Raw genomic sequence first — 26,239 nt, 5'->3', positions numbered from 1 at the left:
ACTTAGCACAATGTCTGGCACATTGGAGAGGTATAGATGAATGGAACCAGAGCTGTGACAAAATGTATTGAAAATATTGTATAGGGCTATGAAATACAGACTACAGATTTTGTAGTTTATTAGGAAGGAAACAGACTCACCATACGGAGGTATTAGCTACTATTTCAGGTAAGGATACAAGGCCACTTATAATCTGACCTGGCTGTCTCCAGATGGCATTTGTGAATACTGAGGGGGGAAAAATTTGTTCACGCTTTAAAAGAGGTAAATGAAAATCCCTAACTTTTAGTTTAAATATTAACATAACGAATCAAACACAAATTTCAAAGGTGCAAATTCAATTCCGTTGCTTTTTAACATAATCTTTTTAAAATTCAATTTTAATTGTTTTCTAATGAAATGAACAAATGGCAGCCCCTATGAGGTCCAGCCCCGGCTCTCAAATGTGGACCCACTTTAACTCGGTCCCAGTCAAAGTCGCCCGGGAACCTGCTCTCCTTCCGCAAGAGTTTCTGTAGGGACTTAGTTTGTAGGTGCAACGCCTTTGTCCCCACCCTCCACGGCACTCTGGGCATTCTTATTGGCTGTGGCTCTAATACGGCTTCTCTGATTGGCCGACGGCATGCCGCGAGCGCGAAGTAGCCCGTTCCCTGGGATACGGCCCGGGCTGGTTGAGGCGCAGGGCGGGCTGTGGTGCGTCCTGCCGGAACTCGGGTGTGTGGTGGCAGTAGTCCGGGACACCATGGCCAGTGTCCACGAGAGCCTCTACTTCAACCCCATGATGACCAATGGCGTGGTGCATGCCAACGTGTTCGGCATCAAGGACTGGGTGACGCCGTATAAGATCGCGGTGCTGGTGCTGCTGAACGAGATGGGCCGCACGGGCGAGGCTGCCGTCAGCCTCATGGAGCGGCGGAGGCTCAACCAGCTGCTTCTGCCACTGCTGCAGGTGAGGGGCCCCGCTGGCTCCCGTTCTTTCAGCAGACTTCACTGAGCACCTGCTCTGTGCCTGACATTTACTTGGGTCCGGGGGTCTGGGGGTCCATCAGCTAACTCTTGGCCTTGGAGGACCGCAAAAAAAGAAAAAGGAAAGATAATGCCGCCAGCTAACACTTAATGAGTGTTTACTATGGGCCAGGTGCTTGACATGCATGTTTTTGCAGGTTCATATCTGGCTCCAGCATTTGTTAGCTGAGCGACTGGGGGAAGAGTTACCTTTTCAGGTCTTCTGTTTTCTGTAGAATGGGGCTGGCTACACGTAGTCCTGAGTGTGTGTGTGTGACACAGCAATCATATGGGTTCTGTATCCGACCTAGAGGACATTAATAAGTAGTAATAATGACATAAAACTAACAGTGAACATCGATTGTGTGCTAAGCATTTTGCACATTTTATAGCACTTAATAGTTGTGGGACTTGAGCAAGTTCTCCAGCCTATTTGGGTCCTGGTTTCTACAAAATGGGAACAATAATAGAAACTATGTCATGGGATGGCCGTATTAAATGAGATCCATGGGAAACACGACACAGTGTGTGGCACACAATAATTACTCAATATTGGCTATTTTAATGTGTTCTCCTAGGGCACGTACCTTCCCATATACCAGTTGTATTTTTTCCATTTATTTGTGATTATATGACTGCTGCCTCTCCCCTACTAGACTATAACCTCTGTAAGGGCAGTGCTTTGTCCTATTTTTCTTCATTTTGTGCCCTGGAAGCCTAGTACAGCACCTAAATAAATATGTAGAATAAGTGAAATGTGGTATGCCCTTTTGTTTAGTTTGAAATCTCAATTAGATTGTAGTCTTTTTTTTTAAGTTATAGATAGATTTTAGAGAAAAAGAGAAACATAGGTTTGTTGTTCCACTTATATATGCTTTTATTATATGTGCCCTGACTAGCGATTGAACCTGCAATCTTGGCATATCGGAGGATGATGCTCTAACCTACTGAGCTACCTGCTCAGGGCCAAGATTGCAGTCTTTTTTTTTAAAATATAGTTTATTGATTCTTTACAGAGAGGAAGAGAGAGGGATAGAGAGCTAGAAACATCAATGAGAGAGAAACATCGATCAGCTGCCTCCTGCACACCCCCCACCGGGTATGTGCCAACAACCAAGGTACATGCCCTTGACCGGAATCGAACCTGGGACCCTTGAGTCCGCAGGCCGACGCTCTATCCACTGAGCCAAACCGGTTAGGGTGATTGTAGTCTTCTTGATAGCAGAGGTCACATACTCTCTGTCTCTACTGGTACCTTATATGGACTTGGACACAGTATGTCTGCCTGTCTTACAAGGTTTTGGGAAGGATCAAATGAGATATGTTTTGAAAAAATAGGACACCTTTATTTGTATAATGTTTGCCAGTTCACAGAGCACTTTGCATTATCTTACTTAATCTTTGCCACAAAGGAGATAATTATTATTATCTCCATTTTACTAGGGCTCAGGAGGCTACAAGTTTACATGATTACAAAACTAAGAAGGAAGGAAAGATGCATCCTTGGACTACAGATTCAATGTATTTTCCCCCCATTCCACTGACTAAATGAGAATGATATGCAATTTTCAAGTATTACTTTATCGTTTTAGATAGCTTTTTTCCCTCTTTCTGATTTGAGATTTCAAGTTTGGAATAATTGTTAAAGCAGAGGGGTTGATAAATGAATTCATGTTTGCTGCTGTTTATCATTCTCCCGTTCTTTAAAATTTATCCATAACCTTCCTATTTTCCTTTACTCAGGGCCCAGATATTACACTGACTAAACTATACAAGTTAATTGAAGAATCTTGTCCTCAGCTTGCAAATTCAGTACAAATCAGGTAAACATTTTTTTTTTCTCTAGATATGAAAAATTGTCAAAATAGATGAAAATTAGAAAAGGGCACATGTTAATTATTTAAAAAAGATATCTTTGTTCTTTTAGGTTGTTTAATTTTTTTTTAAATGGTTAACATTAAATGTACTGCTTCAAAATTTATTTTTCCATGTGGATCTACTTTTTCCTTTTTTTAATTATTTTTTTAATCCTCACAGGATATTTTTCCATTGATTTTTAGAGAGACTGGAAAAGAGAGGGAAAGACAGAGAGAAATATCAATGTGAGAGAAACACATTGATTGGTTGCCTCCAGCATGCGCCCTGACCAGGGCCCGGCCCGAGGAGAAGCCTGCAACTAAGGTACGTGCCCTTGACTGGACTCGAACCTGGGACCCTTCGGTCCGCAGGCCTGATGCTCTATCTACTGAGCCAAACCGGCTTAGGGCTACCTTTTCCTTTTTAATTGTTGCAGAGAATTCCAATTTTATTGGCTGATGTGTTACTTTGACAAGTTTTATGATCAAGAAGACATCAGCAATGATACTTTTCAGAATATGGGAGTGACATTTTGGATGATGAAGTTTGTTTTATGTGCCACCATTTTTATGTGAAACTCTGAATTGCTTTTAAATATATTTATTTTAGGTAAATATGAAACATGGGAAGGTGTTCAAAGGGCCTACTTAAAATACGCACCTCAATTTTCTCATTCAGAATCAAACTGATGGCTGAAGGCGAATTGAAGGATATGGAACAATTTTTTGATGACCTGTCAGATTCTTTTTCTGGAACTGAACCAGAGGTTCACAAAACAAGTGTAGTAGGTATGAAGTTCTTCTGAGAGAGCAGAGAGTATGTTTATTGAAGTGAGCAGCTTTCTGAACAAACACATGTTTTAATTTGTGTTTATTGCCTTGCCATTTTGATCTGTGTTTAAACAATTGTCTTGTGGAAAAGATAAGTTTTGTCTATGATAGCCAAGGTATTGACCTGGTCTGGGGGGGCTCTTGGGGTTTCTCAGCTCTTTCTCATAGTGCTCTGGGTCACTTGTCTGCATTTCATAACTCTTAAGTCAGGGTCACCAACTAAACTTCTATGAAGAGAAGTAAATTTTAAGGTGAGGGCAAATGTGACATCCTTTGATGCTTTTCTATTGGCTTTATATCCATGCTCTATCCACCTGGCTTTTTTTCATAGTAGTATTTGTTATTCAACATCAGTCATTTATTGATAACTTACTTACCTCTCTCCTATGTGCCAGGATGTGGACTTAAGAGATAGACATGGACCTTCTTTTTTTAAAAATCTTAACTCGAGGATATGTTTATTGATTTTAGAGAGAAATGGGGCGGGGGGGGGGGAGAGAGAGAGAGAGAGAAACATCGATGTGAGAGAAAAACATTGATTGGTTGCCTCTCGTTATGTGCCCCAACCTGGGATCAAACCGCAACCTAAGAATGAGCCCTCACTGGGAATCAATACCTTTAGGTATACAGGAGGACACTCTAACCAACTGAGCCACAGTGGCCAGGACTGGACCTTCTTCTTCTTTCTTTATTTATTTTTTCATATATTTTTATTGATTTCAGAGAGGAAGGTAGAGGAGAGAGAGATAGAAACATCAATGATGAGAATCATTGATCAGCTGCCTCCTGCATGCCCCCTACTGGGGATCAAGCCCACAACCTGGGCATGTGCCCTTGACTGGAATTAAACCCGGGACCCTTCAGTCCACAGGCTGACACTCTATCCACTGAGCCAAACCAGCTAGGGCTAGACCTTCTTTTTTATGGAGATTGCATTCTGGTAGAGTAGGGCCAGATGAAAAAAGTAAATAAGATAATTTCAGATAGTTATAATAGTCATGAAAAAAATATATTGTGTGGATAAAGATGGTGGAGTGTGGGTGTGAGCACTGGACCCTGAATAAGAAGAAACCAGATTTGTAAAGAGTGGGGAAGAACATCTGGGCAGAAGGAATAGCAACTTCAAGTGTCTCTTTTTTATTCTTTTGAAGGAAGAATTGTAACAAATAGTCATCAAATTTGTGTATCCCGATTTCATTTAATGCCTTTACCTTGTCTGTGTCTTTTGTAGGCTTATTTCTGCGTCACATGATCTTGGCCTACAGTAAGCTTTCTTTTAGCCAAGTGTTTAAACTGTACACTGCCCTTCAACAGTACTTCCAAAATGGTGAGAAAAAGACAGTGGAGGATGCTGATATGGAACTGACCAACAGAGAAGAGGGCGAAAGAAAAATGGAAAAAGAAGAACTTGATGTGTCCATAAGGTAACTTGGGTTTTTCGGACAGGGGTCCCTTTCCTGTGAAATAGCACAATAAATAATTGGAGCAAACCAGAATCTTGGCGTATCAGGATGATGCTCTAATCCACTGAGCTTCCTGGCCAGGGCCTGGTTATGGGATCAAGATTATAGTACTATTAACTCCTTCCAAAACCTCACTTACTTAGAGTTGTCTATAAAGGCTTCTCATCTCTTGGAAAGGCAGTGCAGTATGGGGTGAAGGGTCTGGCGCTAGAGTCAGAATCCTGGGTATGAATCCCTGCTCCTTCCCTTATTCCCTGTGAGGCCTTGGGCCAGTTACTCAACTCCTCTGTGTTTCAATTTCTTGATCTGCAAAATGGGGGAGATATCACCTCCTCAGAGGGTTGATGTAGGAATTAAATGATAAATTTATATAAAGTGTTTAGAACTGTTCCTGGTATGTGGCAAACATTCAACAAATATTCACTGTTCTTCTCTAATTTCTCTTCTAGTTAAGTCCCCTAAGGAAGGCTTCCAGGCAACAGTATGATCTTTGTTTGAGCTTCTCTACAAGCTTAAAGTAGCAGAATGTCACTTCTTTAGAAATGTTAAAATGCAGACTTTTCATATTATGGTTTGGTTTTCTCCTAAATTTATCTGATTTAATTAGGTCTAATTGCATCTTTTTGTTTTTATCCTATTCTAAGAATTCATTTGCATGTAAGCCAGTGTATTTACTGTTAAGGTGCATGGTTTCAGAAAATAGTGTATATTTAGTAAACTGAATTGCTCACTGATATGAAATATATTCTTTAAAAGTTATTCTAATTAAGTATTACACTTTGTCCAAAAAGAAATGCTTTTACTTGTTATAGGATATTTCTTTACTTTGCAAGATATATTTTATACACTCCTTGATTCTTTTAAAAAGGAAAATTTCAAATTTTTCTCCTTTTGTGATTTTTCTAATGTTTTATTGTGTTACGAGAAGCTTCTCACTTTAGCCCTTTCTATTTTTTTTTTTTTTAAGTTATTGGAATGATTTTAGGTATGTTTTCTTCAGGGAAATTATTTTTCTTGCCCTAGAAATTTGTATTAAAATTAGAAAGGAGAAAGTAATATTGAAGAGCCAACAAATCTCCCATCTTACAATGAAATCATTCCTATTTAAAAGTGGGAACCTAACTGGTAATTTAGAAGGGAGAGAATAAATATTTTTCCGGTGTTTTTAAAAATCCACTTACAGGCGGAAGTGCAAACTGAAATTTAGCTTCAGCTTTTCATTTGCTCGTTGTTGCCAAGGGGTAGCTCTGTGTCCTGCGGTAAGAAATCAGGCTGATAGGATTACAGCTCGTAAGGCTGCAGTGGAGCCTGCTAGTCTGCACGCTCCTGGAAGCAGCTCTTCCCTGTGCTGCTGAGCGGACCCTACCAAAGCAGAAATTCTTTGGTATTCCTTCACCTGCCAGAGATTTGATATAAATCTCCCAAATTCATTAATGTGTTCAACAAATACTTATCGAGTGCTTCCTGTGTGCCAGGCACTGTTAGGGGCTGTGCTGTCAGCGAAAAGGGAGAGTTCCTGTCCTCGTGAAGTTAGGTGGGAGGGTCAGGTAGTAGGTAACTAAATGAAGAAGTAGTGTAGTTTCAGAGACCGTCAGTGCAGTAAGGAAATGAAGTAGGACACAAGGATAGAAAATCACTGTGGGGTGCTGTTTGGGAAGGTCTTTCTCTCTCTCTCTCTTTTTAAAAATATATTTTTATTGATTTCAGAGAGGAAAGACAAGGGAAAGAGAGATAGAAACATCGATGATGAGAGAGAATCATCATTCTGCTACCTCCCGCACACCCCCACACCAGGGATTGAGCCCGCAACCCTGGCATGTGCCCTGACTGGGAATCAAACTGTGACCTCCCGGTTCATAGGTCAACAATTGCTGAGCCACATCAGCCAGGCAGGGAAGGTCTCTAGAAGACTGGGAGCTCAGTGATGAAGGAGTGAGTCCTGAGAAGAATTGCCAGAGCACATGGCAAGACACAGAGCCCCCAAGTCAGGACAAGCTAACATATATTGGAGGGACAGACAGAAGGAAGGGCTGGTCACACCCTCTGGTCACACACCTGGGAAGGGCTCAGGTCCTCATGGCCTTAGATGTTTAGTAACTGTTCTCTGTCTCAGTCTCTCTCCGCCCCTGGTTTTGACCTGTCAGTACACCACTCAGAAATCTCCAGAGGTTCCACACATTCTCCCCACCTGGTGTTTGAGGCCTCCACAATTGATCTTTCTGACCTTACCTTTTGTTCTCTGCTTGGATCCTTTACCCCAACTAGCCAGGTCTGCTTGCATGCCCTCAGGCTTTTTCCCTTTCTGCCTCTCTTATTTTCTTTTACTGGAATGCCTTCCTCCTTCCTCATCATTTTCCCCACTCCTTACCAACTTTCCAGTTCCTCACCACTCCGGCTGGAGTGATTTCTCCCTTTTCTAAGTCCATACTCATCCTTGATATTTATCATTTACTACCATTTTTGCACCTGGGCTGATCCTAGCCTTTACCAAGACTGTAGACATGTTTGCTGTAGACCATTAAGATTTTGTATCTCCCCCCTCCACAAACACACCCCATGGCCTTGATTGGTGTTCTATGCCTTGTACATACTTTAAAAAACAAACAAACAAACAAAAATCCTTGCTGATTGATAAATCCTATGTAAAATTTAAGAATTTTCAGTTATAGTGGTAGATTTGAGCCCTTTAGAGCAGTTTACAGGCTTCTTTTAAGAATCTGATGAATGCCCTAACCAGTTTGGCTCAGTGGATAGAGTGTCGGCCTGTGGACTGAAGGGTCCCAGGTTCGATTCCGGTCAAGGTCATGTACCTTGGTTTCGGGCACATCCCCAGTAGGGGGTGTGCAAGAGGCAGCTGATCGATGTTTCTAACTCTCTATCCCTCTCCCTTCCTCTCTGTAAAAAAACCAATAAAATATTTTTAAAAAAATTAAAGAATCTGATGAATGCCATGTATTATATCCACATTAAAAATGTACATTCATACTTACCTGGCAAGGAAGGTACCATGATCATGAAGGTGGTTTTCCCAGGGTGAGGCTTAGCCATTGCACTCTAGATGTGCTGACCCCTGTGGTCTCCCCAAATGTGGGAAACTCGACTGCATCATTTGTGGTCTTGGAGGGCTGTGTTCGTGCCGTCCACTGGACAGAAAAAAAGCACATTCATACAAACTTTGCATGCAGTTTTACAAGGTCTGTGGACTCCTAGCCCATCCATGAATCCAGATTAAGTGCCCTTGAGTTATAGCACTAGTAAGCCTAAAAGTCTGTCTCAGCTGATAATTGGATTCACAAACAAGGTCTACTTGAGCCCTTTTTCTAAATGGAATACCTCTATTGCTTCTTAAGGGCTACTTTCTCCTCCATGTGAGGCTCTGAGGAAGCAAAGGAAGGGTCAGTGAAGGATGGCTTGGGCCACGATATTTTTATTTGCTCTTCCTAAGCTTGTTCATTCACATCGGCCACCATTGCCAGTGTGGGAGCCAGAGCCGAATTTGATCTTCATTTATAATAACTCTTATTTGTCTTCACTTGTAGCCATTTTCCTTTGCGTCATTTTGATTTTCTCATGTATTGCCCCGTGTCCTTTATTATAAGCTACCCTAAATCTTTTTTGGGGGAATGGGGTTAAGTAAGTAAATCATTTGGGACTACTGAGTGTCATGGACTTTAGAGGAGAATGGGACCAGTGGTGGTGTGTCCAGTTTCATTCGGATTCTCATCTGTCTCTAGCCTTTTTGTGTTCAGCCATATTTATTTCAAACCTTGGGCTTATTTTGTTTAAGGGATATGTTAAGAGAAAAGGGCTTATTGCCCAGACACTTAACTCTTTTCCATTTGAGAACTTGGCCTGTGAAATTTTTTTCCATTTCCCTCTAGGTCACTCCTGTGTCACTGATCTTTGTTAGGCCTGGGTCAGGGCTGGTTCTTGGCAGCTCCAATATTTGCAAAAGCTGATCCACTGCCTTGGGGATTGTTAGGTAATATTTATCGGAAATGAAATTAGGAGAACATGAGAGCAGCTCTTCCTAAAGTGTTTTATGTGGGATGCTAGTGCTTCTTGAGAGACACGAGGAAAGGATCCTTTGTGCAAGTGAGGTCGGTAAATGGTACATTAAGCAAAAGCAAAAGTTTCTTTCTGCTGGGTTTCTCTAATGTGTATCATGAATCTCCAAGCAAGACAAAATATATACACCTTTCCTCAAATTCTTTAACCTCAGAATTTTCTTAGAATATCCGTTTACATATAGTTTGCATGAAACAGTTTGAGATCAGCTGTAATTGACACAGAGTGCTTATACAAATACTATTTATGAGTAAATACTGATTTTATACTTATTGTAATCCTATATAGAGAAGACTTTCTTCAGTGATAAAAGAGTAATATTCATACTTTGACCTCAAAACAAGATTGTTTTATACTGTGCATGGTTAGATTTGTCAAGTCTAGGTTTATATTAGTACATTTCTTGTTTATCGGTTCTGTGTAATCTAAGCTTCTAGGCAAACGGTTATTTCTTAGGTGAAGCCTCCTTTTCCTGCTTTTGAATACAACACCATCTTGACTCTGTAGCATGGAGTTAGAAACTCTTCATTCATTTATTTCCCAAAATCTGAGTGTGCCTACGTATAGCCCTGGGTATTCACATACAAATGCAGGTAAGAACAGCCCAGCTCGGCAGTTGCATAGGTGCTACGATAAGCATCTAGGAGACAGTGGGAGCTCAAATAAGAAAGGTCAGGAGAGCTTCTTGGAGGCTGTGAGTCTTGTAATTTTGAATGATGGATGGAGTCCAATAGTAGGTGGGCAGATGGACCCTGCAGGTTGTGGAAGCAACAGGGGCACCTTGTCATGACAGGAGGCCTGTAAGGTATTCGTGAGGCCTGGGGTGTAGGTGACAAAGAGAAGGCAAAGGAGAGAGGCAGGAGGTGGGATCACCCATGAAGCACTGCACCTGCCCCGCTAAGCAGTGTGGACTTTATTTTGGAGGTGATAGGTTACCACTGAAGGGCTTAAAATCAGGGATAGCGGGATAGATTTGCATTTTAGAAAGATCTGCTGAAAGCTGTGTAGAATTTAGGTCTATATTTGTCCACGATCATTGTGAACTTTGTCAGGTCATTCAACATCACTTTTTAAGTATGTCTTTTCTCTTCCTGAAAGGAGAGAATTAGTTGTAAAAGTTTTTGGCCCTGGCCAGGTATCTCAGTGGTTAGAGTGTTGTCCTGATATGCCAAGGTTGCATGTTCAATCCCTGGTCAGGGCACATATAAGAATCAACCAATGAATACATAAATAAGTGGAACAACAAATCATTGCTTCTCTCTCTCTCTCTCTCTCTCTTTCGCTCCCTTCCTCTCTCCTTAAAATCAATCAATTTAAAAAAAGTGTCTTAACTCTTCCGATTAAAAAATCTATTTGACTTTGTAAGCATTACCATTTTTACTATGGTGTATTATATATATTTCTGTATTATTTTTGTTTTATATTTTGTAGAGAAGAGGAGGTATCTTGCAGTGGGCCTCTGTCCCAAAAACAAGCGGAGTTTTTTCTTTCTCAACAGGTATGTTAATTCTCTAATTTATCATGAACTTTAAAAAAATCGTCTGACGTAGTTTTTCATGGCATATGCCTGTTACGTTGGTGGGTTTATTGGTAATTCTGCATTATCCCTTGTTCTTGGCCCTCTTTACTTCACTAACAATGCTGTTACTTCCTATTTTGTAGTTTTATTTTTTGATTAAAGTTATAATGCAGATTCATTCAATAATGGTACATGACTAACACAGCCAAAAAACGTGACTTAGAAGACGTACTTCCCTTTCCCCAACATTTTATTATGGACATTTTCAAACAAACAAAAAATTGAAAAGCATTTTATAGTGAATATCCATATACCCTTCATCTGTATCCTACAGTTAATATTTTTCTCTGTTCAACACATATCTACCCATCCTCTATCCGGCCACCATTTTTTTAATTTTTTTTTTATGCATTTCAAGTTGCAGATATCAGTGCACTTCATCCTAAACATTTTAAATATATATATATATATATATATATATGTATATATATATATATATATATATATATATATATATATATATATATATATATAGATTGATTTCAGAGAGGAAGGGAGAGGGAGAGAGATAGAAACTTTAATGATGAAAGAGAATCATTGATCGGCTGCCTCCTGCACGCCTCCCACTGGGGATTGAGCCCACAAGCCAGGCATGTGTCCGACCAGGAATCAAACCCTGACCTCCTGATTCATAGATTGACGCTCAACTCCTGGTCCCAAACATTTTTTGTTGGTGGTTTTAAGTCATACTCTCATTTTCTCAGTAACATAAGCTAAACATTTTTCTCCCATGTTATCTTCAAGCAGACTTTTGATTTTTTGCTAGATTTTTCTAGTTTTCCCTAATTTTGTTCTTAAATCTCTTTTTGCAGAAAAATTTAGTGATCTAGCTAAAAGCGATAGGAACATGCCTGCAGATGAATTTTAAACAAATTAGAAAAACTTGTCTACCTATCAAGGAGAAAATACAGCTGGATCCTCACCTTGTCCTCACACTTTATTACATAACAGGTGGATTAAAGGGGCAAATGTAAATATTTAAAGCTGTAATTAAACTAGAAGGAGCTACAATATTAATTTTTAACTGGTTTATGGATGGGGAAAGACTTTCTAAACATAAAAGCTGTGGAAGTAATATGTAGGAGAAGATCATTTGATTTTTTTAGCATAAAAATAAAAAATGTCTGCATGTCAGAACACGTTCTAACGAGATTAAAAGGCAAACAACAAAATGGGGAAAGTATTTGCAATAAATATGACAGTCAAAGGGTTAATAGTTTTGTTTTAAAAATCATATTTGTAAAGACTACTTGATGATGAGACAAAGTTTGTAATATATCATTAAATGAAAAGAGGACGAAGTAAAATTTGTTTTTTAACTTTGTTAAAAATATGGTGTGTGTATATATGTATACAGACACACATATATATACATACATAGAAAAAATATGCACTGGGCCTGACTGGTTTGGCTCAGTGGATACAGCGTCAGCCTGCAGACTGGGGGGTCCTGGGTTCGATTCCGGTCAAGGGCATGTGCCTTGGTTGCGGACACATCCCCAGTGGGGGATGTGCAGGAGGCAGCTAATCGATGTTTCTCATCGATGTTTCTAGCTCTCTATCCTTCTCCCTTCCTCTCTGTAAAAAATCAATAAAAAAAAATATATATGCACTGGAATAAGATACACTGAAGAATTAATAATAGTGTTATTTCTGGGTGGAGGGATTACAGATGACTTTTGTTTTCTGTATGCTTTTCAATAGTTTTAGAATCTTCTGTAATGATGTAATGAATTAAAATGGAATTAGAAATTATTATTACTTATAAAGAAAAATTTGTCTAGGTAGAATTGAATTAAGTGTCTATAACCCAGTTAAGTACTAATATTTAATTTGAAACTAGTTTTCTACATATCTTATATAAGCGTTGCTTAATGCCATTCTTATGAAACAGTTAACCAGACGTAGTGCACCTGAGTGCCATAAGGCCCTCTGCAGTGCTGGAGATGCACGTGCCTGCTGTGAAGGTGCTCACCGTCTGGATTGAGGCCAGACTGGCACTTTTAATACGTCTTGATAGGAACTACAAGAAGGGTCAGAACAGGGTTCCTTATAGGACCTTACCTGGTCTAGGTGGTGATAGAAGCAGGTGGCTGGTGGCTGAAGTCTGAATTGGGGCTGGAAGGAAGAGCAGGAATTTGCATGGGAGGAGCGTGTGGTTGTTGAGTGTGTGGATGGGGAGTGTGTGGATGGGGGAGGCTTACTGTTTCAGGAAGAGGAACAAGTGTTCTGTAGGGTCAAGAGGAGAGAGTAGCTGAGGAAAAGAAAATAACCAGCTGATGCTGTTGACTATAACATTTCCATATATTTCTACTGAGTTGTCATGTTTCAATTTCAGGCCTCTTTGTTAAAGAATGACGAGACTAAGGCCCTCCCTCCAGCTTCTTTGCAGAAAGAATTGAACAACTTGTTGAAATTTAATCCTGATTTTGCTGAAGCGGTGAGTCTTTTCCAGAATTTGTTCCTGAGTTGAAAAAATAATGGCAAAGCTACTGTTATGTTGAGTAGCCACACAAATGAGGATCCATCCATGCTCTTGGTGAGCAACCCAGCTTAGGTTGTAAAACTGCCCTTGCCACTCACTAAGAGCAAAACTGCCCTTCCCACTCATTCAGTCTAGTGATGTTCTCTTTCTTTCGTCATCTCTCTGATATTGTGAATTATGGGCAGAGATAGAGTAGACTGAGTTTTTTTTTAATTTTTTTTTTAGAGAGAGAGGAAGGGAGACAGAGAGAAACATCAATGTAAGAGCAAAACATCAATTGGCTGCCTCCCTTACACCCCCTACTGGGGATTGAGCCTGCAATGGGCATGTGCCCTGCTGGGAATCAAACTGGCAACCTTTCAGTGCATGGGATCACACCCAACCAAGTGAGCCACACTGGATAGGGCAGAGTAGACTAAGTTTTTAAAAACTTTGGGGCCTGTCTTGGCCAGGTGGCTTGTTAGGTTAGAGTATTGTCCCAATACACTAAGGTTGCAGGTTCAATCCCTGGTCAGGGCACATAGAAGAATCAACCAGTGAGTCCAGCCAATGTGGCTCAGTGGTTGAGCATCAACCCATAAACCAAGAGGTCCCCTGTTTGATTCCTGGTCAGGGCACATGCCCAGGTTGCGGGCTTGATTCCCAACGGGGGGCGTGCAGGAGTCAGCCGATGGATGTCTCTCTCAATGTTTCTATCTCTCTATCCCTCTTCCCTCCTTTCTCTCTAAAAAAAATCAGTAAAATATGTTTTTTAAAAAAAGAATCATCCAATGAATGCATAAATAAGTGGAACAAGAAATTGATATTTCTGTCTCTTTGTCTTTCCTTTTCTCTCTCTTTCTAAAATCAGTTAAAAAAAATTGGGGGCTAAAAATTTGTTCCTTTCCCCACTTTTGTCAGTGTGTGTTGTTGTTTTTTAAGTTTAAAAATCATACCATTCCTTAATGGATTTTTACCCTCAAACCTGGATTTGACATCTGACTGTATCCACATGTAGAAAGATATATGTTTGCTTCCCTTGTAACTGGGATCTGTCTGTTTGGAGGGAAGTTTATTTATTTATTTATTTTTAAATTTTTCTTATTTTTTTTTTTTGTTAATCCTCACCCGAGGATATTTTTCTATTGATCTTTTAGTGAGAGTGGAAGAGAGAGGGAAAGACAGAGAGAAACAACGATCTGAGAGAAACACATCGATTGGTTGCCTCCTGCATGCGCTCTGACCAGGGCCCAATCCGGGGAGGAGCCTGCAACCAAGGTACATGCCCTTGACCGAAATTGAACCCGGGACTCTTTGGGCCACAGGCCGACGCTCTATCCACTGAGCCAAACTGGCTAGGGCTAGAGGGAGATTTAATTCAGTGAATCAAACAAGATGAAAACAGTTTCAAAATAGAATATAATTAGCTCAGCAAACTTTTTAAATACCTGAGCTAAGTGAGTTCTCCCCTCCACCCTCACATGGATCCTAATATAACCAGTGACATAGTGGATGTATATTTAGGATAAAATGCTGACACAAGTGCTAATGGAACTCCGGTTTTTTCATTTGGGGACCCCTCCTGGTGAGAAACCAATGTATCTTGAACCTGCTTTATTCTGCCTGTGGGGAAAAGGTGAATCTAAACTATGACCCTCTTGTTAGAAGGGTGGGGGATGCACGGATGCTTGCAGCCAGTAGAACTCCTGAATTAGTCTTAACAAGGGGAAGCAGAACATTTACACTATGTGGATTGTTTCTTGTTGTAGCATTATCTCAGCTACTTAAACAACCTCCGGGTCCAAGATGTGTTTAGTTCTACACACAGCCTCCTGCATTACTTTGACCGCCTGATTCTTACGGGAGCCGAGAGCAAAAGTAACGGGGAAGAGGGCTATGGCCGGAGCTTGAGATACGCTGCTCTGAACCTGGCCGCCCTGCACTGCCGCTTCGGACACTAGTAAGTTTATAGATTTTTATCCATGCAGAAATGGAAGACACGAACTTCCAAATGTTAATTAAGATGAATTTTTTAAATGCTGTTTTAAAAGAAGGATAAAAAGGAAAGAAAGAAAGGAAGCTGACTATTTGACTAGACCTGTCAGTAACTTCCAAAAGGGAAGCTTTTTCACTGGACAGAAGCTAATGAAACCTTCTCCTTAAACAGTCTGCCCCCTGGTGTCACTATGTAACATTACTGTCTTAGTGCATGGCCTCTTTCTTTCATTACTTCTAAGAACGACAGCCATTGAATTAAAAGATAATTAGGTCATTAGGCCAGAGATTCCCAAAGGATTTTTTTGGAGATAATAATGAGGATACAAAATCTATTTTCAGTATTTCAAAAAGCCAAAAGAAAGTTGTGTCTTTACTGTATAAAAGACTGTGCTGGCTTATTAAAAGTCATGTTTGTACTTTCGGATAAAATTTAGGCAGCTCAGTGAGATGACACTTGGCTTATGCCATTGCTAAGATATGCCAATGATTTTGATGAATAAAAATAGGAAAACTGTCCAGCTGGTATGGTTTAGTGGTTGAGCGTCGACCTATGAACCAGGAGGTCACAGTTCAAGTCCCGGTCAGGGCTCTGTCCCCAGTAGGAGGAGTGCAGGAGGCAGCCAATCAATGATTCTCTATCATCATTGATGTTTTTATCTCCCTTTTCCCTTCCTCTCTGAAATAAAAAAAAATTATTTTTAAATTGAGTTAAGTGGATAAAATCTTTCAAAACATGGAGGCTATTTTGGAAACAATGAAATAATGTGAATAATGGTGAAAAGGTAGGAAATTACTAATTGAAAGAGTCTCGCCGCCCCCTGTGGCTTTTTCCCATCTGGAAGAAACGAGGTTTCTGCTACTGGCATCTTTGACTAGAGACCCTAGAGTGCATTAATGGAAGAAATGTCCAGAGTTGAAGAATTGAGAGTTCTGCACTTGCTGTATCAGCCAGGCAACACCCAAAAAATTCTATTAACTTCTGGTTATTGCATTTTAAAAGGGACGTGGACTGGAGCTTGTGTGTGGGACAGTCTTTGAATACTTCATCGGAGCATTCAAAGCCATGTCATATAAATCATATGGAAATGTTCTGTTACTGAAAATTTTTACCAGAGGTTTTTCTGCCTAGCAGCAGTGAAAGCCAAAAGGTCCTTTGAGGATTTTGCCTGACTTTGTGTTTCTGTGTTGGTAATCTACCTTTTCTTCCTACCTGGGAAAAATAATCTCTCTTTAGTCGTTTTAGTATACAGTTCTCCCAGAAACCATTTCTCTAAACATATCATTATTTGTTTGGTCATCACATGTTCAATAAAGTTAAATCAACCGATATTTATTGGGGGCCTGTGTGTGAAGACATGCTTCCTGCCCTCAAATAGCCTATGTTCTGCTCATCTCATTACTAAAGGGATATAAATGATGTGTAAACTAGGTAAGAATGTATCTGGGTTTTGTATTCAAACAAGTAGTTACTGTGGAACAGTTCAGTTCTCCCCAATTAAAATGAATTGTGTGAGGCTATTGCACTGGTGTTGAAAGAAAATTCCTTATATAAATTTTTCTCTAAAGAAGTGAAACTCGTAAATTGATTTTGAGATACTCAGTGACCCAGCATTGATAAGATTTCTATTCGGTCACTTGCCACTGAGAAGCCCAAAGTTTAAGACTTTACTTGTGTTCTCTATTGTTAATAAACTAGTTGAAAAAAATAGTTAACACTGATTAAATAAACAGATGGTGATACACAGTAGTATTTAACTATGCACTGCAAGGTGGGGTACAGATAACATTTATGTGGGAATTTTCACAAGTGCGAGTTCAGTGGGGCCAAGAATATTTGACTGAATTTCTACAGAAGTTGAGAGAGTGGGAGAGATATCAGAGATGGACGGGAACCACATGAGCAGAAAAAAGGAATCTCAAAAGTGGATACTCCTCAAAATACTTTTTTTTGGCGGGGGGTGGGGGTGGGGGAGGGTGGGCCTTCCGGTACGAGCCGGAAGACCTGCTGGACAAATCCAAAAAGAGCTGTAAGCACTTCAAAATACTTTTTAAAACTAGTTTTGAAAAAAGTATAAAAGCATCAAATGCTATAGTTAAATTTTTTTTTTTAATACAGAAGGGAATGCAATGAAAAGTAAAATATTATATTCTCTCTGTGCCTCTTCCCTGGCCCATAGATAGCTAAAATAAAACTCGTAGCAGCTGAGATCAAGAAAAGCTATTCCTGCCGAAACCGGTTTGGCTCAGTGGATAGAGCGTCGGCCTGCGGACTCAAGGGTCCCAGGTTCGATTCCGGTCAGGGGCATGTACCTTGGTTGCGGGCACATCCCCAGTAGGGGGTGTGTAGGAGGCAGCTGACCAATGTTTCTCTCTCATAGATGTTTCTAACTCTCTATCCCTCTCTCTTCCTCTCTGTAAAAAATCAATAAAATATATATAAAAAAAATATTAAGAAAAGCTATTCCTCGATGTCCCTTTTCGTAGAAATCCGCCGTAGAAGGGGCGGGATCTATATGTCCACTGTTAATGTTTCTTGCTGCTGGGGCAAGAGAATGCCTCTGAGGGAATAAGCCCATAGCTATAGCTTCCAAAGCAGAGACCTACTCTTGGATGAGTTATTGTACAGATGTCTTCCTGCTTCCGTTACTTGTGCATGTTTGTGATGTTAATGAGATATTAATGTTCAGTCTGTCATTAGTCAACAGGCAGAGCTTGCCCTGCAGGAGGCAATCAGGATCGCCCAGGAGTCCAACGACCACGTGTGTCTCCAGCATTGCCTGGTAAGGCCACCCTCCTGCCTTGGGAATTCTGCCCACGGGTTGAGTTGGCCTTTGGAAGGCCCGATTTGAATCAGGTTGTTTTGTAGTCAGAGCAAAGGTTCTTAGCAGTGACGGGAAACTAGTTAGGAAGTCGTGGTAATTAAGGAAAGGCAGCCCATATTTGTTTATTTCTTAATTCATGACGTTTGTTTGGCTTTGGTGGTGATTTTTAAAAAAAATATGTTTGTATTGATTTTTAGAGAGAGAGAGAGGGAGGGAGGAAGGAAGAGGAAGAGAGAGATAGAAACATCAATGATGAGAGAGAATTATTGATCAGCTGCCTCCTGCACGCCCCCTACTAGGGATCAAGCCTGCAGCCCAGGCATGTGCCCTGACCGAGAATCGAACCAGTGATCTCTTGGTTCATGGTTCAATGCTCAACCATGGAGCCAAACCAGCCAGGCTTGATCTTATCTACAAATTTTAGTACAACGTGCCATGTATAACTACCATGCAAAACAATCACATTAAACATTGGCACTAACCTTGTAACTGGATGCCATGTTATCCTGTGAAAGCATAACCACCAAGCACAAGTAGAACACAGAATTTATTTAACCATCACGTTGAGACTCACTTTTTCAATTAAAGGCCATATGGGGGCTTCATGCTTTTTTTCTAGAACTTGCCACTCACTGCTCTCAAAGGTGAAGAAAATCATTGGCTTGTCTGATAATTTTCATGTGTTTGATGGGCTTCATTTTGGTTCATGCTTCATGAAATAATATGTTAGAGGATTTATTTTGTTCCTTTTAATTCGTTCTTACAACCATGCTGTTAGTTCAATAGAACATTACCCCTGGTCATTGTTAGGATATATTTTAATGATTTCTCTTACCAGAGCTGGCTTTATGTGCTGGGGCAGAAGAAATCCGATAGCTATGTTCTGCTAGAGCATTCTGTGAAGAAAGCGGTGCATTTCGGGTTACCGGTAAGGCTCATCTTTCTGTGAGATTGTTTAAATAAATGGTGTGGTTTGGTGTGGTTTTATTCTTGGTAGTTTCATATGACCTTAATTATTAATTAAACACTAAATTCTGTTTGATAGGTTTCTCTGTGTTCCCTTTATCCTAATAACATCTGTGAAAATTCCATAGATCAATTTGATGAGATTGTTTTTAGTTTATTGATCCATATTAACTTCCCCATATTTACTTAGAAATTTTTCTGGAAAGGCTTACTTTTAAAACAGGGATTGGTTTAAATGTTACAGCCCTAGAGCCCAATCTGGCTGCTTCCTGCTCATATGTGGCCCTCAGGCTAGGAATGGGTTTTACATTTTTAAATAGTTGGGGGGAAAACAAAAAAGAAGAATATGCAACAGACACCAGATGTGGTCTGCAAAACCCAAGTTATTTACTATCTGGCCCTTAAGAGAACAAGTTTGCTGATCTGTGTTTTAATAATAAACAAAGCTAGGAACCAGCAAACCTGATAGGCAGATTTGTCCTTTCTCATTTTGAGTGACAGGGAAGGACCTGAATTATAGTCCTCAATGATAGATACTGAGGGACATTGAAAGGGCATAGTCTCCACGCATGAAGTAGTAATGGCTCTTAGCATCTAGATTAATGTTGCTCAAAGAACTTTATTCCATCTCAAAAACCATCCACTGAAACCGGGACTGTAGGCAGTATGACTGCTTAAGCATCTGCCTCATATAGTTTGCAACAAATTCCAGGAAAATTGGAAGTAATCATGTGCAGTCATTTAAAGTATATGCTTTTCAAATCTGCAAATTGTACACTTGACTCATTTCTGGGGAAGGAGAGTTACATGTACAGAATTGATGATAAGGACAAAAGTAAGTGGTAAGTTACTTAAAATAAATGAGACTTTTTAAATACAGGTTTTTTTGTGGATTTATGCTGTATCTTAGTTGAGCTTTCATCCTTGAAAATCATGCCAGAAGTTATTGAAAATAAATTATGCTCATAATAGGCACCCTCTTTTAATCTCCTGCTACATAATGTGCCCAGCACTGTTTGACATGTTATCTCATTTTAGTCCTCACAGCAATTCTTTATGATAGCTGGGATGCCCATTTTACAGACAAGGAAGTTGAGGCTTGGCTCAAACGCTAAGTGACTGGCCCCAAGTCACATAGGAAGCAGTAGGGCGGTGTTTAAGTGCAGGTCCATTTAATGTCAAAGCCCTGGCTCTTCTCGGTGTACCGTCAGCCTCTCTTCCAGCCTGTTTTTCAAGAACATATTTTATACGGGGCAGGGCCAGGCTGTAGGTACTTTCCTTTTAAATAGTGTTGTCACTGTGCATGTGCTGAAATGTGAAATATGCCAAATTTCTGAAGAGCAAAACGAACTCAGTCATGTAATCTCTCTTGGGTCACGGGTATATCTGTTTGTCCCCTTAGTACCTTGCCTCCCTGGGCATACAGTCCCTAGTTCAGCAGAGGGCTTTTGCTGGGAAGACAGCAAATAAACTGATGGATGCTCTAAAGGACTCTGACCTCCTGCACTGGAAACACAGCCTGTCAGAGCTCATCGACATCAGCATCGCCCAGAAAACGGCCATCTGGAGGCTCTATGGCCGCAGGTCAGTCTTCAGGCAGACGGTCAAGGCCATAGGGGCGTGGGTCCTTTTAGAGACGAGTGGAGGCTGGCAGTCTCCCTTGTAGGATGCATAAACCAAAGTTCACACATCTCTGATCTGCCCAAGACCACAGTGTAGTTAATAAGTGACAGAGCCACTTACGGGCCACGTTGTCCTCTGACTCCAAGCACAAAGCCTTTGTGCTCTGAGACGGGCAGTGCCTCTTTCTGTTCGCAGGAGGTATGGGCCATGGTCACTCAAGTTGAGCATCCTTTGAACCCCAAGATGTGTTCTCTGGAATATCTGCAGCCTTGTGGTTAAGTTCCATTTTGCGTCTCTAGCTTGGAAGTAAACTTCTGAACCAGATTTTTAATCCTGGAGTCCTGTCACTACCTCACCTCTCACCCAAACAAACTGTTATTTTTAGGAATTCAATAATGAAAGGAAGTGCCTATATGGCCAGTCTTGTTTTTGTATGTGAGATCATTGTTTGGCACGATGTGGTCTGAACTGCAGACACTGGCCACTGAATAAATTGCCAGAGCAGCTGGTACCAGGATGGCATCGCGTCTGAATTTACCCATGAAAATGAATGAATACACCGTGACCACAGGCAATGGGGAGGAGGGTGTCTGGCGCTCAGAGCTCCCTGTTGTGCCATAACCACTACATTTCCCCTGGGGCTGCACATCCGGGGTGCTTTCCTGCTTTCCTGGGAGGCAGCTGTTCCCACAGAGGTGAACTTACAGTGGGGCTTAACTTCCTTCCATTTGCACTCAAGAGAAGTGCGGGATGTGGCGGAGGCCAGCCTGGGTCCCTTGATAGATGGGAGTCCCTGTTTGTCCCCTCACCCAGCACCATGGCGCTGCAACAAGCCCAGATGTTGCTGAGCATGAACAGCCTAGAGTCGGTGAATGCGGGCGTGCAGCAGAACAACACGGAGTCGTTTGCGGTCGCGCTCTGCCACCTCGCAGAGCTGCACGCGGAGCAGGTAGGAGGTGGCCAGGTCGGTGGGCTTCTGGAGCAAGGGAGGCTCTGCCAGTTCTTTCCTGTAGCGCTTGAGAAGGGCACTGGGCACGTCAGGGACAGGTCTGGTTGGCCGCACCAAGAAAGGTGAATCCTGTCCGCACCCCGCTCGTGGTGCAGCAGGTGTGGCTGCACGGGTGTGCTCATCACATCCTGTCTTTCTGTTCAGGGCTGTTTCGCTGCAGCTTCCGAAGTGTTAAAGCACCTGAAGGAAAGATTCCCACCGAATAGTCAGCATGCCCAGGTAACCTGCCCTTTGTGTGACCGCGGATTTATTTATGAAAAGACCGTTTTTACTGTATTGTTGCCAAAGTGGGCTCATGAAGAGTCTCCCCTCAGTTTCTCATGTCATTTCCTTTCTGTAACATACATGCATTGAGGTCAACATGGGTAATTACTTAGGAGACTCTGTAAACTCTCTTCAAGAAGCCTGAGAAATAAACTCTGAGAAAAGATTTAAAGCAGGGTACTTCCCCCCATCATGGTTTTAAATTAGTATTCTTAATATCTCCAACTGTACAGGAATAAGAAAGGAAATTATCAATGTCCTTCAATAGATCAAGAATTAGGTCTCAATTTTGTTATTTTGTCTTGTACTTGGCAACTCTAATCTTTTCCTCCCAGAACTGAATAACCTTGTGGGAAGATGTTGTGCCCAGAGGGAATGACCTTTATAAAGCAGTCCTAGGCCTTCTGTTTCTTACTGAACTGACTTTCATCTCTGAAGGGGCTGAGAAAACTGTTACAAGGGCCTTCTTTCTCTTCCTCCCCTTACCATGTTTAGTCTTCAGGGACTGAGGCCTGGGAATCTCCTGCCGGTCCCTGGGGTGGTCGGTGGTTAGATAAGGTGTGAGCACCTGTCTGCATATGAGCTGTGCTGAGATGTGAACTCAGAGCACCCAGAGGGGAAACAAGACAGAAGATAGCACCCAAGGATGAAGTGTGGTTCCATGGTAGTGCTAATAGGGTGAAACAATTTCCATTGCAGTTCTAGCTGTAACCAAGAAGGTGTACAGTAAAATAAAGATACAATTTAATTCACAGTTTATAGGAAAAAAAACTGTATGGCAGATAGATAGATTACAAAATGCTCAACCTAGCCAGTGGTTAGGGAACTACAAATTAAAATAATAATGAGATATTTCATACCCATCAGATTGGCCAAAAGTAAAATACCTAACAGTACCAACTGTCGATGAGAATGTGGAGCAGGGAGTAATGTCATATCGATGAGAATGTGGAGCAGGGAGTAATGTCATATCGATGAGGATGTGGAGCAGGGAGTAATGTCATATCGATGAGAATGTGGAGCAGGGAGTAATGTCATATCGATGAGAATGTGGAGCAGGGAGTAATGTCATATCGATGAGAATGTGGAGCAGGGAGTAATGTCATATCGATGAGAATGTGGAGCAGGGAGTAATGTCATATCGATGAGGATGTGGAGCAGGGAGTAATGTCATATCGATGAGGATGTGGAGCAGGGAGTAATGGCATATCGATGAGGATGTGGAGCAGGGAGTAATGTCATATCGATGAGGATGTGGAGCAGGGAGTAATGTCATATCGATGAGAATGTGGAGCAGGGAGTAATGGCATATCGATGAGAATGTGGAGCAGGGAGTAATGTCATATCGATGAGAATGTGGAGCAGGGAGTAATGTCATATCGATGAGAATGTGGAGCAGGGAGTAATGGCATATCGATGAGAATGTGGAGCAGGGAGTAATGGCATATCGATGAGAATGTGGAACAGGGAGTAATGGCATATCGATGAGAATGTGGAGCAGGGAGTAATGGCATAGGCTCCTGGTGGGGCCTGTAAACTAGTACAGTCCATTTGAAGAACAAATGGCTTCTATATTAAAGTGAAGGCATATGTACTACAACCCAGCATTTCCTCTGCTTGCTGTATACCTGAGATAAACGTGTACAAGGAGAGGTATGTGAAAATGTTTATTGCAGCATTTTTCAGAAGAGTGAAAAATTGATACCACGTAACTACCCATCAACTGGAGAATAGATAAGCTGTCGCATATTCATATAATTGAAAACTATTAGTGAAAAGGAATGAACTATAATTTCTTGTATTAATATGTGTAAACCCCCAAAATAATGTTGAGCTTAAAAGTAAGTTGTCAAAGGATGCATGCAGTATGATACTATTTATACAAAGTTAAAAACGTGCAAGATCATACTACATACTGTTTAAGGATAAGTATGTGTGTTGTAAAAGTATAAGAACATAAGTGGGAATGATAGATACCAAATCAAGTGCTTATTTTGGAAAAATCGAGAAGAGAGTAGAAATTGTAAAGTACTTCAGTAGTCTTAATAGTATCTGAAGGAAAGAAAGCAAAATGTTGTGATTTGACAAAGTTGATGATTCGCACACATGTGTTTGCTTTTTATTAATGCTTGTTCACATACTTGAAATATTTTTTTTTATATATTTTATTGATTTTTTTACAGAGAGGAAGAGAGAGGGATAGAGAGTTAGAAACATCGATGAGAGAGAAACATCGATCAGCTGCCTCTTACACACCCCCTACTGGGGATGTGCCCACAACCAAGGTACATGCCCTTGACCGGAATCGAACCTGGGACCCTTGAGTCCGCAGGCCGATGCTCTATCCACTGAGCCAAACCGGTTTCGGCCATACTTGAAATATTTTTAAAAAATATTTTTTATTGATTTTTAGAGAGAGAGAGAGAGAGAGAGAGAGACATCAATGTGAGATCAAAACATCAATCGGCTGCCTCCTGCACGCCCCCTGCCAGAGATTGAGCCTACAACCCGGCATGTGCCCTGATTGGGAATCGATCCAGCAGTCTTTCGGTGCACGGGACGACAGCTGACCAACTGAGCTACACTGGCCAGGGCCATACTTGAAATATTTTTTAAATAGCAAAAACTAAAAATGTGTTTGAATTGTAAGGATATTTGCTAAGCAAGCCCAAATACTTTTCTATCTCTGTTGAATAATTAGGTGAACATTTGCCATTTGTCCCTAATTATATTTTTTCTTATTAGTTATGGATGCTATGTGATCAGAAAATACAGTTTGACAGAGCAATGCATGATGGCAAATATCACTTGGCTGATTCACTTGTTACAGGAATCACAGCTCTTCATAGCACTGAGGGTGTATATAGGTAAGAAACGTGGAGAACTCCAACCCAGAATGAATTCATTCTCAAATGGCTTTATTCTTAAATGTTTTGTGTGTGAATTAATTTATCAACTTTAGCTTAGGAAAAACCTTTTTTCTTTTAAAAATTTCTCATCTTACCGAGGATATATTTAGAGAGAGGAAGGGGTGTGGTAGCGGACAAAAAAAGAGAGAGAGACATTAATGTGAGAGAGAAACATTGGTTGCCTCCCATACATGCCCCGACCTGGGATCAAACCCGCAACCTATTAGTATACAGTATGATGCTCCACACTACTGAGCCACTCAGCCAGGGCTGAAAAAACCTTTTTTCTATTTATTACATATTTATTACAGGAAATGAGAAAATACAGATAAGCTGAATGGAGAAAATCAGTACCACCCAGAGATAATCACCAACATTGTGACATCTATACTTCCAGACTTTGTTCGTGTATGTGTGTGTGTGTGTGTGTGTGTGTGTGTGTGTGTGTATGTGTACACATCTGTGCTTATAAACACAATCTTTTTCCTCTTTTAACAAAAATTATGTTAGACACAGTTCTTCCCTTTGGGGGTTCAGTTACATTGTAATTGAGGAAATAGGGATTCTAACCCTGAAAGTGACTATACTTATAACCCTTGCAAAACATCAGCATAACCACTTATGTTTATTTTGTTTGTGCAGAAAAGCAGTTGTACTACAGGCTCAGAATCAAATGACAGAGGCACACAAGCTTTTACAGAAATTATTGATTCATTGTCAGAAAATCAGGAACACAGAAATGGTGATCAGGTAAGAGGGGGTCTCTCGTGCATCTCACAGATGGTGCCTTGTGGTGGAAATTCTCATCCATGTCCTCCTGTTTGTGGGTAGTGTCCTGCTGTCTGTGGCAGAGCTGTATTGGCGATCTTCCTCCCCTACCATTGCACTGCCCGTGCTCCTGCAGGCGCTGGCCCTCTCCAAGGAGTACCGACTACAGTACTTGGCCTCTGAAACAGTGTTGAACTTGGCTTTTGCCCAGGTAAGCTGATCTCTGTGCTTTGTTTTGTTTTTATTTGTTTTAGCACATATTTGTACTCAAGAACTGGCAAATCTGGTACTACTTTTTGGTTTTGAAAAGGATAATAATGAGCTTTCACTTCTCACTATTGAAGTCTGGGAATGCAGTCTCCACGGCAGGCCCTTCACGGAAATCTGGAGCTGTGAACTTGGTGAAAGGCTGACACCTCCCCCTGGCACTGGCTGCGTATTTAGTAAAGGGGACTCGCCTCTTCATTGAGGACATGTGCATCCGATTAATGGTTAGCTGGCCCAGAGCTATGCTTGATTTAACAAGGGGATGAGTAGAATAAAGAAGTGAGGAAGTCATATGTTCATTGAAAGGTTTTGTAAATGAAAATTTTTTAAATGTTTGTTTTCTATCT

General features: G+C 41.0%; 1 protein-coding gene across 2 annotated transcripts in view; it reads left to right on the top strand.

The window, feature by feature from the left end:
* Positions 1-520: 520 nt before the first annotated feature.
* Positions 521-26,239, top strand: part of ANAPC5 (anaphase promoting complex subunit 5) — a 28,640-nt gene continuing 2,921 nt past the window's right edge. Inside the window, exons 1-15 of one of the 2 annotated variants that reach the window (XM_079762253.1) lie at positions 521-949; positions 2,749-2,828; positions 3,541-3,650; positions 4,924-5,116; positions 10,655-10,721; positions 13,141-13,242; positions 15,036-15,226; positions 17,963-18,044; positions 18,925-19,014; positions 20,455-20,636; positions 21,489-21,624; positions 21,829-21,903; positions 24,694-24,815; positions 25,500-25,607; positions 25,689-25,836. In XM_079762253.1, coding sequence (XP_079618379.1) covers positions 623-949; positions 2,749-2,828; positions 3,541-3,650; positions 4,924-5,116; positions 10,655-10,721; positions 13,141-13,242; positions 15,036-15,226; positions 17,963-18,044; positions 18,925-19,014; positions 20,455-20,636; positions 21,489-21,624; positions 21,829-21,903; positions 24,694-24,815; positions 25,500-25,607; positions 25,689-25,836 — 2,013 coding nt within the window. In that variant the 5' untranslated portion in view covers positions 521-622. Of the gene's footprint in view, positions 950-2,748; positions 2,829-3,471; positions 3,651-4,923; positions 5,117-10,654; positions 10,722-13,140; positions 13,243-15,035; positions 15,227-17,962; positions 18,045-18,924; positions 19,015-20,454; positions 20,637-21,488; positions 21,625-21,828; positions 21,904-24,693; positions 24,816-25,499; positions 25,608-25,688; positions 25,837-26,239 lie in introns of both variants that reach the window. The other variant, XM_079762254.1, reaches the window with a different exon arrangement.

The sequence above is a fragment of the Cnephaeus nilssonii genome, assembly GCF_951640355.1.
Source record: "Cnephaeus nilssonii genome assembly, chromosome: 22".
In the NCBI taxonomy this organism is placed as follows: Eukaryota; Metazoa; Chordata; class Mammalia; order Chiroptera; family Vespertilionidae; genus Cnephaeus; species Cnephaeus nilssonii.
This window is presented reverse-complemented; position numbering and strand designations above follow the sequence as displayed.